This window comes from Gavialis gangeticus, unplaced genomic scaffold (assembly GCF_001723915.1).
Source record: "Gavialis gangeticus isolate Ggan-Ray unplaced genomic scaffold, GavGan_comp1, whole genome shotgun sequence".
NCBI classification, from domain to species: domain Eukaryota; kingdom Metazoa; phylum Chordata; order Crocodylia; family Gavialidae; genus Gavialis; species Gavialis gangeticus.
In genome coordinates, this window is record NW_017729022.1 from 52,433,358 (window position 1) to 52,448,754 (window position 15,397).

Here is a 15,397-nt window from a genome sequence, read left to right on the forward strand (position 1 = left end):
GGTCCTGCATTCTGGCTAGGAACCTACGTGAGCAGTCAGACCTGGCGGACTGCTCTTCCCAGCAGATGTCTGGGAAGTTCAGGTCCCCCATGACTACCACATCCTTAGCCTTCACTACCTCCGTGAGCTGACCTAAGAATTCCTGGTCAAGCTCTTCCCCTTGGTTGGGAGGTCTGTAGTAGACCCCCACTGTTAAGTCTCTTTCCCCTCGACTGCCTTGTATTCTAACCCAAAGCACTTCAGTATATAGAGTCTCCTGTGTGGATCTGTGCTCTTCACTCATTGTCTCTGATGTGTTTCTGTAGTTGCCACCCTCATTATGACAGAGCCCTGTGCTTGTGTGTACTGTCTCCTGTTGGTCAGTAGCAAAATTGTCTTGTAAAAGTGGTAGAAATGGGTTTGGGAATCAGTACAGTCCGGGTCTTGGAAAGTACCTCTATTTGTTACATTGTAAAGTGGGTTCCCTTTATGCAAATTCAAGTTATATGCTGTCTTCCAGGAATGCATGTATAGCAAAAAGCAAGGGAAACCTGTATCAAGCATAACTGTACAACAGTTGAGTTGTATAATGAAGATCCTATGACCTTTTGCCTGTTAGGTTAGTATTGCACTTATGTGCCATTATCTCAGCATCTTGCGTATGGCAGACTATGTACTGTTTGAATGCACAGGGATTACTCTGACCCTTTTCACATACAGAGATCCACGTCACACTTGTGATCTAGCTTGTACTTCTTGCTGTTGCACACACTCAGAACAGAATATGACAATTCTTCCATTATTACTTCCATCCATTCTGCCCACCCCATAACATTAGAACAGGCTGCAATAGCCCTATAGACACATAGCCCTCATTCTCAAGCATTTCTGCCATCTTAAGGAATTATTCTTGATGACTGTGAAGGGTGGGAATGATATGCATGTCCCACACAGAGAGAGAGAGAACTCTAGCTGTGTAACCTGTGAATATCCTGAATCTCCAAGCTCCACTGGGGTTCTAGGTCCTGTCCCCGTAGTAAAGTCAGGCCATGCTTGGTGGTGATGAGAAGATTGCTGCAGTTGCTGTCTGAAGCCTTTACTGTTTGTAGAAACTCAACACCCCCACTACAAGAGACAGAAAACAGACACAAGCCCATTGCACACGTTCTATCTATTCATTTACATACTAATTCAGTGTAATCTGTAGAAGATTTTGTTTTAGATCTTTTCTGTGACTGAATTCCCACTTTGCCTCCCAATCTAAATCGAGACCTGCATTTTTTTCTGTGTCCTCAGCCATGTTAACAGGTTTCCCAGGTCCTGCCAATGCATGCATTCAACTCACCTTTCTGGGAGTTAGGTTAGAGACTGACAGATGCCCTAAGACCCTTGGCAAAACTGCTGGGCCCAAACAGAGCTCTTAAAAGGGACTCCTATTTATCTAGAAATGCTGCTTTTCTCCCCATGCATGTATATACAAAGGCAGATGGAGGTGTAAGAACAGGACATGGGCTTACAGAAACAAGAAGTTCCATTTATAAACATGGCATTTCTCCCACTGGTCACTCACTGCAGGAGTGACTGTCATGGACATCACCCTGGTGACTTTGAAGAAGAAAGATATTGAAGTGGAAGAGGCAATCTTTGGAAGAATCAGGAAGATTCTTTCTCCCTTCCCCCTCCAACTTATCCAGAATGATTAGACCATGTCCTACCTGTAAATGTCAATGAGTTCTGACAAGTTGACTGATCTGTGCTTCTCCCACTCTGGCTCTTCCTGTTGCAGCACTTGTGGGAAGATGCCGCGGATTCTGGCCTGGGCAAAGATATCCCTCACTGAAACTGCTTGGACATTACCTAGGAGGTAAGTAACAGATGAGGTAAAGATTGAGATTCCTGACCTCAGTCAGGGGCCAATTAGAGTCCCAGCAGTGTCAGAGACAACATGCAGGAACGGGGGGGATATTTTCCCAGGAGACGTGCTGCTAAAACACTAGTGGCTTGGGAAGCTCCAAGTGAGTCCTGTCCAAGCAAGAATCATTGCTCCTAATCTCCATTCCACATTCGATGCACAGCTTCCATCTTCTCCAACTCCATCATTTCCCAGAGGGAGACAGGGGCATGCTCTCAGCTATCTCGGTTTTAACGTGTCTTAAGAGAGAGATCAAAAAGAAGTGGAAAAGGCCAGTGATTCTAACTTACCAAAGCCAAACAGGATGTAAATGGCTCCTCGCCTGGTGATGTGGGCTTGGGGACCAATTAGTTTTCCTTCTCCATTGATGCTGTACTTCACAGGCCCACCTAGAGGGTTTCCAGTCTTTCCAGACAGTAAGATAAAGCACAGGTCAGGCTGCAAAGGGAAGAGATGCAGAAATTCTGATGGTTGACTCATGGACAATAAGAAGCAATGAAATGTAGCAGCATCTTTGATGTGATAAATCATTTGGTATCTCCTTTCTCCCACTCTCCTCTGTTCAGATGCCTTTGTGAAATGAGCTGGCAGCCCTAATGCAGTGCTTTATATTGAGAACTCCACATCACAAACTCTAGCCATCATACTAAGCACCTCCAGTATACAAATGGACTTTGAAAATTGACTTTTCTCAACCTTAAAGACAGTGCATCATAAATCACTGGGGCATGTTACACAGCAGTGGCAGAGTGCTCAATCTCACCTCTGAGGAAATATACCCCCACCCTTGCTTTGTGTCTGACAACCCAGGAAATGAGGGGCTAAAGACAATTTAGGGGTGCCTCAAGCCACTGCAAATTAAGTATGTTAGGAGCACAGGTCTTTTGTGAGATGCAAGGAATGTCCTCAGGGCATTCTCGTTGCCTTATTTCCAGAGTTGGCATGCAATGAGAAGGAGTGGGTGGTTGTATAAGCATATCCAGGGAAGATGCACAGGGAAGTCTGCAACATTATTACCATACCTGTGCTTCTCTTCTGTGGGAGAACAGGCATATCGTTCTCCAGGGCTCTCAGACCAGCATTTTTCCCTTGTGTAAAAATTCATTTTTCAAAACAAAAACCATTACTACTAATGGGGGAAGCACAAAACAGAGAGCAATTCACAAGACTTAGCCAGTGAACAATGAATAATTTGACAATTATCTTAATTATGTCTTCTGATAAAAGACAAAGACAATGCAATTATTGCTTGGTCTCATTATCCTCCTAAGCCAGAGAAGGATGCCAGGTGTATACCTGGGGGGAATCTATTTGGACTGGGGATCTTTTGCCATTCTCTAACTACACTGCCTTTAAATCATGCTAGCTGTTTGCCAAAAATTAAGCTTCTTCCAGATTTCTACTGGGGATATAATGTACCTGCGTCTCCCCAATGGCCAGGACTACCAGATCTCCAATCCCATCTCCATCCACATCTGGCAGCGTAACAGCTGGTGCAGCCAGAGTCCCACTTGGCAGGTGGTCAGGGTTTAGTCTCCAGATGGTTTTTCCTTTGGGAGAACACAAGCGAGCACAACAGCATTTCACAACAGCAAGATTAACAGGAGACCCCTAGGAATTCAACAAAGTGTTCCTGAAGTATGAAGAGAGGGAAAGTCAATTTTCCCCAACAACCTAACTAACCCAACCTAGAGGAGGTTGAGACTTTCCAGAATGGACAGAAGTGTTTTCCTCCTTGTTTCTTCATGTAGGCTTTGAGTCACCACCTGCCAATGCTTTCTGTCCCCCACCCTGGGGATTTCTCTATATAGAACTGTGACTGCAACTCTTACTGAAGTAGAGGGATATTTTTCAAGATCACTTCTTGGGATCAAATCATAAATAAGAGTAAAGCTCTGCATGACACCAACTGTTCTAACTGGCTGGCAGCAAAGCTTGTTTGCTGATGGGACAACCATGAAAAAAACTCCTGGGAAATGGAACAGATGGGACTTGATTGTTAAAAGGACAGACCCTGAAAATGGGAATCTGTGCGTCAGTTCATTTTCCAGCAGGAAACAGCTACTATCATGCTCTTTCCACTTGGGGGATAAAAATATGTTAGCAGAATTAATTTTAAACATGCTTTGTCAGTCTACTGACCAACTATATTTATTGATATAGGAGTCTGGTAAAAATACAATTTACACACTTTCAAATTTTAAAAGAAAATCACCCTCAAAGTAATTCCAGCTCCTTTACTTCCTGCACCCTCACCATCCCACCCTAGCCCCCTCACACTCATATGCCAAAGACTATGCGTTTACAAGCACACTTAAAATTCCCCTTCTGCTGTGAGGAAGCCTGAGCCTTTCTACATAATACAGAAAAGCAAGGGGTAGACTGGCAAACACTTAAGCTCGTGAGAAATGTTACTCACATGAGTAGTCCCACCAAGTTTAGAAAGACTCTTCTTTGCCCTGGTCTTGCACACATGCATGTGAAGTGCCATTAAAATTAATTCACTATAAATATTTGAAAGTTGAGTGGTATTGGTTAGCTGGTTAGCTTCCAGTGGACACAGATCTCCTGCGACAGTTTTCTCTTCCATAGTTAGCACTAAGATTTCATTGAAAATGTCCATGTATTTTCATTCAAATTTCAAGAATACTTTCTGATCTTTGCTTATAATTCACTGTTTATGTTAACATTCCCATTAATAAAATTTACTTGCTCAGATAATCACAGGGAACAAACCCCAGAGGGATGTGAACAAAATCAAAGTGATTCCAGATGCAATATTTATTTAGATCAAGTAAGTGCTATAGACTTCAATTCTCCTGAAGATTTAACTGGCTACAGTAGACTTCCTCACCTCTTTCCCCAGAACTATTGTGTAGTGTTTCTGTATGCAGAAAACCAGCTATGGAAATTTCACTATATAGGTGGATATGTTTCAGTGGTTGATAAAGTGACAATTGGCATATCCTTACATCTATTTCACAGAGATATTGTAGAGATACATTAAAGTCTTAAAGCTCTTTGACAATGCTGGATCAAGGAATTGCTATCAATATGTGAAGGATTAGATTATGTTATTCTTTGTCACCTGAATTCATTGGTGATTAGATTATCTTCTGGGTTACTCTACAGCGGGCTTTTCACTATGTTACCACCATGAAGCACTGTGGCTGAATTATTCAGGGTGATGGGTATATCCATATGTTTGCATCAGGATATCTACCTGTGGAAGCACTGAGAAGGCTGAGGAATTTAGATGTTCCAGTCACCAAGCAGACTGGCTCTGCTGTGGCCGTGTGAGTCAGTCCTTTGCACTGTACACTCCGAGTGTCCTCTGGAATGTGGATGGACCACAATGTGCTTCCATTCATGCCCGAAAGGGCCACTACAGTTACCGAGGGCCTGGAGACGCCTGAAAACATAGAGGGGAGGCAGTGAAGTGCTTTAGTATCTAATAAAGGAATGGCCAAATAGAAAAAACAAATCAGTCTTCAGGGGATAGGCTGCTACTCTGCAGTGGTCTAGAGTAGAAAAAGTGAAAGTCACTGGATCCACAAGAACCCCATAAGACTGGGAATTTCAATCCTCAGTTAGCTGACGGAAATGGAATTGGTAGGCAGCTGGTGTGGAGGGGACATGAAATTATGGATCTCTGGGTGGTTGGCAAAGGAACAAAATTGTTTCCATACCTGAGCGAACTACATTGCGTAATTCAATTTGTCATCCTTTGTGCTTTCATACCAGATTAGCTGTTAAATAATGGGTCTTTCAGACCCTTCATCCTGCTGCTGGAAATTGTAAACCATCCACAAAGAACCAAATAATTATTCAGACGGTCCTACACGTGCTGCAATTCTGAAGGAGCAAAATTGTGCACTACACTCTAAGCTTTTTGAATTTGTATGTGAAAGCCTGAAGTGCATGTGAACCAGTGCACTATTTTCCTGAGTTTCAAAACAGTGAACCATAACCATTATGTGAATGCAAAGTGCACAAAGTTGTTTTAACAGAATGTAAGCTCTGATTTCTAACAATGCCAAATTTAATGTAACCTGATATAAGATATCATTTCAACATAAGGTGGGAATGAACTACTTGGGCCATCAAGTCCAGTCCCCTACAGCCACGGGGAATACTGAAAACCAACATCCAGCTAATGTGCTTATGCTGTGGTCCTCAGATGAAGTTCTCTGAAAATTCCCTGAAACATCCCTATTCACCTCTATTCATTGGTAAAACACCCAATCTTCCCCAAACTTGTGGAGTCAATACAAAAATCTGCAATGTATAACATGACAATGTGGGTACAATGTAAATTAAGCAGAATTGAATGACAATTAATCATCCAGCCTGCAGACTGAATGATTGATTTTCATGTTTAACTTACTAAAACCTCATTTTTTTTTAATTGACATGATGGTACCATAAGGTTTTTTACTTGCTGCTATGGAATCCCTCAGGCTATGTGGAGCTTGCTATACAAACTGGCTAGTCATGTAGTATGTGGGGCCTGGTTTATGTGACATCACGCTAATGAAGGAATGAAAATGTCTGCCCTAGCTAATTATATTCACACTATGGCTATGACTGCAATGCTTTAGCATTGGTTGTTTCATGATGTTTCTGATTCACTCCTGCCTGAGATCATCTTATACACAACATAATATGTCCTCACCCATTGACAAGCTCAACCCCTGGCCTGCTGAGTGATTTTGGACAAATCACTCAGCCTCTCCACATCTGAGTTTCACCATCTGTAAAATGGGGATAATAATCCTGACCTCCTTTGTAAAGGTCTGCTGGCATAAAGCTCTAGCTGAGAGAGAGAAATGATTTGTTGTTAATATTTTGGTAGTCCACTGTGGCTTCAGTCAGGGACAAGAGACCACCTTAGATTGGGCAAGGCTCAAACTCAGCACAAATGATGGCCTAGGATCAAAAAGCTTGCTGTTTAAGTAAGAAAAAATAGGTGGATGCAACAAATAGCCAGGGGAACACAAGCTGCCAATGAGATTATGAACAGCATGATCAGCAGTAGGCACAAGTGCACCAGGTGCCTAATCACAAGGAAGCTTTCTACAGGAATTATGGAAAAGGTGACCACACTGGGGAGCTTAGATTCTAAAGGATCTTCTCTCATGCATAAAGGGCAGCAAGGGAGAACATGTAAAGGTCCCAGTTGGAAGGCCTAACAAACAATCAAGGGTAGCATTCTTGGTGGAGCAAAAGCAACAGTTGACACAGGCCAGTGCGCTTACCCATGACACTAGCATTCATCAGGGCAGCAAAGGAGAGCAGGATGTCAGGAAGCCCATCACCATTCACGTCAGAGAGTTCCAGTGGAAACAGTACCCCACCTGAAACAGTCCGAAACCCCAAGAAGTTACAATCAGAATGACCACCAACCCCATTCTCCACTGTGGAATGAAGACTGGCAAGAAAGAAAAGGGCTTGACCATCCAATCACTGTGGAACCTACGAGGAAACCACTGAAATGGTGATTTGACCCCAGCAATCTTTCCTGCCCAGATCAGGGGGACTGGACCCCATGATTTCATGAGGTCCCTTCCAGCTTGAAACGTCTGTGAATCTGTGAAATGAAGCAGCTGTTTCTCCCTTCCCACACAACAGAAATACAGCATCCAAGTCAGAGAAAGAAACAGTACAGCTCACAAGATCTGACAGAGACAAGAGAGCTGCGTCTCACTTTATTTACAAAGATGATCTGGGAGCCACATCTGACTGGATCCCAAGATCCTGGAAGTGGGAGGCAGAAAGCAGGGAAAGAGACAGAGGCACATGTGGGCCTCATAGAAATCATATTACAGATCACTGCTGCTTTACTGCAGATACCAAAATGACAGGGAGACACTTCAAAAATACCACAGATTGGACAGATAATTTGTGCCTGAGAGCTGGTCCCAGAACATGCAGCTAATCTATGGATGTAATTAGAAGAGAAGAATGCCAAGGAAACAAACTTATTTTAGCTAACTTAGGGAAACAAAGGCTAGGGACAGGTATTACATATAAACTGGTTTAAGTGATCAGAAATTGGTTTAAACTTGTAATAGAACAGATGTTCAGTACATATAAACCAGTTTGAAAATGGCTGAAACTGGTTTGAGATAAACCTGGTTGAATGTAGTATCAGACTTAACTGATTTGGTTCAAACCAGTATATGCAATGTCTGTGTCAGACCCCTTGCTGGTTTAAGATAAACCAGATCCCCCAGCAGCTCGCCATGCTGTCTGGGCTGGGCAGGGCTCCCTGCTCCACAGCAGGGCTGGCCCTTCCCCTCTGCTTCCTGGCTGGAGCTCAGCAGAGACTGAAGGTACAGCAGGGTCTGCCTGGCTTCTCCCTGCCCTCCCTCGCTCCCCCGCCACCACATCTTGCACCTGAAGCAGGAATCCCTCCTGCCTCAGCACAGACCCTAGCCTCACGGACCCTAGGCATGTGGTATGCTAGCTAATGCTGAGGGATGTCTGTGTATGTCTCCAATTTTACTGGCACAAGCAGACAGAACAGTGACCCCTTAGGGCTTTTTGGAGCTAATCAATAGGTCAGCTGGTAAGTTGTTTAAGAAGAGTCTGAACTAATGGAGAGAGGCTATTGTTTTGCTGATGGGGTTAAAACACTGTTATCAGCCCCCTGCTAGCTTGCTTGCCTGTCTGTTTGCTGCATGCAGTATACAGAAGCAGGGAGAGGGAGATTGAAAAGCTCCATTTCATCAACAGATGCAAGCACTGCACACCTTCCCCTTGCCTCAGAGTGCTAGTAGGGGGCTGGCAATACTTCTGCCCCTTGAGCAGCCAACAGGGAAAAGGCTGGGAGGTGCAAGCAGGGTGGGGGTTTACACCCCTGCCTAATCAGAGGTCCTACCCAGGCCTGGCCATGTCCCCCCTCAGCTCAGCACTCTGGAAGGAAAGGGAGGGCTACTCTAGCATCCCCCAGCTTCTAGCCTGAGCCACTGCAGGCGTGTGCCTGAATTTCCTCAGTCCTCATGTCTGTCCAGTTACAAACCAATTCAGCCTAGCCAGGTTAGACTAACCTGCAAAGATTGAATCAATTCAGGCTCAGGCTTTTTGAATGTCTCTCCCTAGCCAAGAACAGACCTCTCACTCAAAGAAGAAGGACCTTGTGGAGTGTTAAGTTTACATAAGGAGCTACTGGGTCCAAAGGGAACTATCCGTCTCTACTTGGAGAGAGTTCCAAAATGGCTAACCCCATACAGACTGAGGGATAAAGCAGGCAAAGAATCAGAAGAGAATGGTTATTTTATTGGTGTGCAAACTAAACTCTTTGTTGGCCCTGAGATTTATCTTCTATTGCCCATGAAACATACCATGTTTAACAGGTATCACCCCAAAGCGAGAGGCAGGCCACATCAGCCATGTGCCTATCTGTGGCTTCAGAGCATCTGCAGCGGTGAAGAAAGGATTGCTTCACTACTTCTGTCCTCTAAGCAAACTCTCCCAGACAGGTCTCTCCCTCGGCACACACCCTGTCAGCTGTCCTTCCCTGCTCCCACAAAATTACTGCTTCTCGGGATTTCTCACCTGCTTCCTGACCCAGGTGGTGCATCCAGGTGTTATGCAAATCCCTAGGAGGACAAGGAATTAGAAAAGCACAGACCAGCACCAGAATCATAGAGATAACCATGGTGAGGAGAAAGACCGCTGTGCGCAAGTAAGGCATCAGGGAGGTGGCCGCCTTCTGCTCCAGGCCAATGGCAGCCTCTGCAGGGTACCTCTCAGCTGTGCTCTCTGAGGGGTGCTGTTTTGTCATCCCCACCTCCACATCCGAGTCTGCGTCCTGCACCTCTTCCAGGGCGCTCTTCCCATTCTTGACTCCTCCATTCTTCTGCAGGTTGAGCACAAGGTCATCTTCACTCTCATCACTGTCGGCCTGAGTGAGAGGATCATACTCCCCTAGGTCTGGGCTCTTTTTTCCTGAGGAGAGAAACAGGGAGGGATAAAGAAAGGGGAGGAAAGAAAGAAAAACATTCTTGACAAGGTTGGGTCCCAAGACTAAGGGGCATGTGAGAGAGGAATAGATGTCTGTATTTGGAATATATACATATGACGGATGCCTCTGGAGGGGCCCAATGTGCATTGTGCATGTATATATATTCACAAGGTCTCAGAGTGGAGGCTACAGAAAAACAGATCCCAACTGTTTTATCTTCCCCAAGGAACATAAAATCAGGATTTACTTAATTCCCTCTAATGCTTTCCTGTTCTATAATGAGAAACAGTTCTGTGGAGCTACCATACCAGATTTTTACGTTTAACTCACTTCATTTCCAATGCCCAACCTCTTCTCAGCTCTCTTCTGACTCCAGATTAGTACCTATTCTCAAAACTATAATCACAAAGAAACTTCTCTTCACTTGGTAGGTTTTAGATTACATCAACTGCAGGGTCCTCTCTATCATATTCTTCACTCTTCTCCTGCCTGATCCAGTCACTGATTATGACATCAATGACATAATTATTTATGTGGGAATGAGTTGTGCTGCCAGATGCTACACTGGGCCTTGAGATGTTTAAAAGGATGCTCATAAGCCCTAAATCACTATACATCAAATGTGAAAATGCAGATTAACTGTAACTGGTCTCAGAGACTAATGATGACAGGAAATGTGCCAAAGAGAAGAAATTAAAACCTTCAGGCTCTTACAATAACATTAACTAAGCCAAACTGCAAAAACATAGCTTTTTCTTAAATTTCTTTTTACTCTCTCAATGCACAGTGTAGCACGCAGCTGCTCCATTACTTAAGGCATACTATAAAAGATACAGTCTGTGCCACGTGGTAGAGTTAATTTTACAGCAGTTATGCTTAGTTTCCCCAGTGGTAAAAAGATTCCAGCATCTTGAGAGATAGACTTAATAAAGGATACTGTCCAAACTAGTAATATTTCTCAACCTAGGAGAAATGTTTTAAGTACATTTGGTATACCATAAAAGAGTCCTCATTTATTCATCTCATTCTAAATTTGTAGCTTTAATGTTAAAATTAAGGCAAAAATTAGAATTTAAATATATTTAAAAAAACAAATACTGCAAGTCACAGCAAATCTTTACTGTCCCCATCAAAATGGAAGCAGCCATGGTTAAAACAATATCAACTAATGGGTTCCTCACAAAGAAAGCATCACCTTTTAGCTAAGCTCAGTTATTTAAACCAATTATAACCACTTGTGTTCTGAACTATTTGCATCCACACACAGACTTGCACTGATGTGACTAAATCTGTTTTCATTCACATTTAAGGTCCATGTAGGAGCTAAACCTTGCATTCAGTTTCTGCATTGTGATCAGCATGGAACCACAGTGACTGCAATGGCACTCTATGCCCACCCACTGGTCTGCATGCAGAGATCACAATGCAAGAGAGAAGCTTCAGCCCCACCAATATGAATATTTTTGGAGTTATGCCTGCAAGCTGGGCCTCATCCAATGAATGGGACATTAACATAAAGAGAATTTAGAACACGTAAAAGATTCTCAATTGTAAACTGAAGATGGAAATACTGTGCTTATTCATAGAGAAGTTACATCATATGACTCCTGTTCTAAAGGCCACCTATGGGTGACAGAAGAGCTCTAAGCCCATGGTCCATTCAGTTCATGACCATGGTATGCATCAGGTGCCCAGCCAGGCGTCACCCATGGTGGAGGTTCTGAAATGAGGACTTTTTTTGTACTTAGGGATCTGAGGTGGATTCTATCTCATTAAATGAACTATTGACTTTCAGTAAGGAATTCAATATTAATTTTTTAAGGCCAGCACTAAAAACAGTCTTTAGCATTTATAATGGAACATGGATATAATTTAGACCCCAAAATCCAAAACAGAAACCTTGAATATCTCTGTCTAGCTGCTGCGTAACTCTAGAGGCATGTAGAATCCCTGGATGCTTTGTTTCCAGCTCTGGTGAACAGCTCAGCACCCAGATCACACCTAAGCCTGATAAGGTGCCAGAACCACTCTGGAAGCTTGATCCAGTGGCCAGGGGTGACTGGTGCCTCCTGAGTTTAGGGGGGCACAATTTGTGGGCAGGCCCAGGGATGGGCCAAAAGCCCTGTATTCACTCAAAAAACTTCTGTGCTGTGGCTTAGTGCCACCCCTCTCCCTCAACACACCGCCAGCCCACATAGCAAAAAAACTGCCCCGTCCTGAGCGGTGCCAAGTCAGGGGACAACATCAGGGGGGGCATGTGCCTCCACACCCCCCCCCACCAGTTGCCTGTGCCAGTGGCCATTCTCAGGGCATACCTACCAGATCTGGCTCTGTACAAAATACAATGGCAGCTACCACGTTTTTTAATATCTAAAGAGAGGAAGAAGGTGCACTGTTGTCCCACCTTTTACACAATAGCCAATTCATTCTGAGTATGCGCTCTAGGTAAGGAGGCATGAGTTCAATGCTATCCTCTGCATGAGGGGATTCAAAATCACATCTCCCACCTCCATGGAGAGTGCCCTAACTACCAGGCTAGAGACATTTTTGGGGTGGGGAGTGTTTTCTGTGTCCTCTACCTTTCCTGTTGAAATAACTTTGCACAGTAGAGTAGCCTCCAGTTTCATTGGGCCAGAACTAGGGAACAGAAGGGACATGAGTCTATAACTTAGTGGTTAGATCATTTGTGAAGATGGGGTGTGACCCAGGTTTTCATCCTTGCTCCAAGGACCGTTTGTTCCGTATCACGAAACACAACTGTCCACAGTCAAAAGAATAATTATGATTTTATTTTCTCAATTTGTCAGATGCTTCTGAATTTCAGGCAAGATTACACATGCAACTACATCTCCAATTGGTGATAGTTAAAGTAGCAAAACCCCATTACCTCACCAAACTACAGTGATATTAAGTCAGGGAACCAGGCTTCTGAAAATATTTTAGAGAGACGGATATAAATAGAATTAAGTAATTTATACAAATGAAGGCAGTCACTCCACTTAAGGAACTTGATTTATTGAGAAGTACTTTGGAGATCAAACTCTGCCTTCTGATCACTGGTCCAAGACTGGAGATTAGAGATGACTGGTCTTCCAAAAAGTGTCTTAAAACTTTCTGGCCATGAATTACCAGTAATCAGAAAATCTGGTATCTTATACAGTCTTAGATGTAGAAAAGAATCTCAGCTTTCCAACAGCCTTACAGCAAATTCTCAGTTCTGGTTTGTGGATAGCCAGTGGTTTGTGGAACATTTGCTGTTGGTCCGTGGTCAAGTGATTGGTCACAGACACCTGATCAAATACCAAGAAGAATATTTTTGAAAGTAGAAGTAGGAATGAGTTGCCCAACCACTGTTGACTTCAGTAGTTGTTAGCAGAAGCAGAAGTGGGAATGAGTTGCCAAACCCTCGTTAACTTCAGTGAGAGTTGGGTTCCTAGCAGCCCATTGTGCCTTTGAAAATGCCCTGAACACTATCCTAATATTAATTTCCTACATAAGCAGTCACTGTGTTTGGCACAGGGATGTTATGTAAACTTGAACTGGAGAAGAAACAGTCCATCTGATTATTAATCAGCAGGAAGGCATCCAGGAGGCAATCTCTATATTAAGACTAAGTTCATTTTATAAAGGATTCTTTTCGAGCACTGACGGCTTGGGAGAGATCAAATTGTCACTGACCTCTCGGTCCACTGTAGTGCTTTTTTCTTAGCACTGCTTCTTGGATTAAATGGAACAAATCCTAGACTTTGGAACAGTATTTTTTTTATTCTTGTTTCTCTTGATTTTAGACAAGAGCCCAGTTCCAAATCCTTTCAACACTCTTCAGTCCTGTGATCATCTATTTTTTTTTGCTGTTATGAGTTGGCAGACACTACTTGCTGAGTCCATCACACATCTCGCTATGCTCTTGGAAAGATAAGTTACCACATATTTGTGTGATTAATGTAACAAGAAGCAGAAAGAAAATCAGCCATAACAAGAAAATTTTGGACTTCCTGCTGATTTATCAAGCTTCATTTACAGTGCGTTAATCACACAAGTAAGATCTTTAATGTGCAAATTAATTTGAGTAAAGATAAGAAATGTTTACGTAAGTTTATAAGTGTTACAACCTGCAGTTTATACTTTCTCTTTTCCTGAGAAGTGTTGAGCACCTGTTCCTCCAATTTAGTTAAACAATAGCCGCGTTTAACCGAGATTAGTAGATCACAAATCATCTTTTGAATTATACTGAGAACAAACTGTCCCATAAATTAAAAACAAACAATTGCAGTAAAGCTCCACTTTTGCAGAAGGCTTCCAATGCCCGAGGTCAGACCTTGTGAAGGCCACTGTGATCTTCACGGCCCAATAGACAAAGATCACGTCACCAGCTTATATTACTCCACTTCAGACAAGGAAGCACTGTGCAAATGACAGGGCCTAGAAGACAAGTGGAGTGGCAGTAGCCAGTACCTGGCATGGTAACTGTGTTCCTGGGCTTTCCCAGGTGATGCAAAGGTGGACAAAGGCACTTTCCCATTGGCCAAATATTGCTACCTACATTGGCAAAAACCACTAGGAAAACTTGTCCAGTCTAGTCTACAGATAACTATACACTTGCAAGGTCTGTTTTCTGCACATTGCAATTCCTTCTTGACTTCCACAGAGAAACGTAATTTGCTGTAATTATATGTCTGAAATGCTTGCTTCTTCACAACAACTGTCCAATTGCTTGACTCCCCTCTACAACCTGTGAGAGGGGGTAGATAGTCATGTCAGGCAGAAGGCAGGGCACAGCGGCACCTTAGAGACTAAATCAGAGATGTACAGCACGAGCTTCCATAAGCTTCAGGCTTACTTCGTCAGATGCTGTGCTCCGAGCACCCAGTTACAGATACGTGCTCTCTGTTTATATAGAAGCTGCTCTGACCATTTGTAGACAGGGCGGGCTAGAAATTTAAATAGTAACATTAATAGCAACAGTAATATCTTGTCTCTCATTTTTAATGGGAACAAAGATGGAGATGCTTGATAATCCTAGATGCTTGACAATGACAGGTATTCAACAGGGTTGTGACATCGACCTCAAGACATGCAGACACTTGTCCTGATGCCAACCCAGGGCCTTGGCTCCCAAGAGCATCTTATCTAGGGGAATGACATGGGCAGGGGCACGGGATGGGGCAGGTGCCCCCCTCGCCCTGAAGCGAAGCAGCTGGGGTTGTCACGGGCAAAGTCAGGTACGGCCACACAGTGCCACATACCCAGGCCTGGGGAAGGCCGTGGCTGAACCCTGCCTCCGCCGCTTGCACAGGGGTGTGCGGTTTTGCTAGGAGGGCAGACGATGGGTTGGCATGGGCCGGCGTGGGCAGGGATGATCCTGGCTCGGGCAGGGGCTGGCCGAGAGGGGCTCTGGCGGGCCCAGCCAGCCCCCTGCTCCGTTCCTCCGCGCTCAGAGGGTCCCCGTCTACCCGCGATGGGCGGGGCGCCCTCCCTGCCCGGGGGCGACAAGAGCTGCTCCCCCGCCCCTGCCGCCCCCCGCGACCCAGCGCAGC

The 15,397-nt window shown here is 44.1% G+C and overlaps 1 protein-coding gene across 2 annotated transcripts in view; it reads right to left on the reverse strand.

The window, feature by feature from the left end:
* Positions 1 to 15,397, reverse strand: part of FAM234B (family with sequence similarity 234 member B) — a 30,274-nt gene that overhangs the window by 9,790 nt on the left and 5,087 nt on the right. The window contains exons 2-8 of one of the 2 annotated variants that reach the window (XM_019514922.1): positions 9,452 to 9,844; positions 7,150 to 7,248; positions 5,115 to 5,303; positions 3,311 to 3,441; positions 2,182 to 2,329; positions 1,695 to 1,836; positions 961 to 1,104 (exon numbers count right to left, since the gene is read on the reverse strand). In XM_019514922.1, coding sequence (XP_019370467.1) covers positions 961 to 1,104; positions 1,695 to 1,836; positions 2,182 to 2,329; positions 3,311 to 3,441; positions 5,115 to 5,303; positions 7,150 to 7,248; positions 9,452 to 9,844 — 1,246 coding nt within the window. The remainder of the gene's footprint in view (positions 1 to 960; positions 1,105 to 1,694; positions 1,837 to 2,181; positions 2,330 to 3,310; positions 3,442 to 5,114; positions 5,304 to 7,149; positions 7,249 to 9,451; positions 9,845 to 15,397) is intronic. The other variant, XM_019514923.1, reaches the window with a different exon arrangement.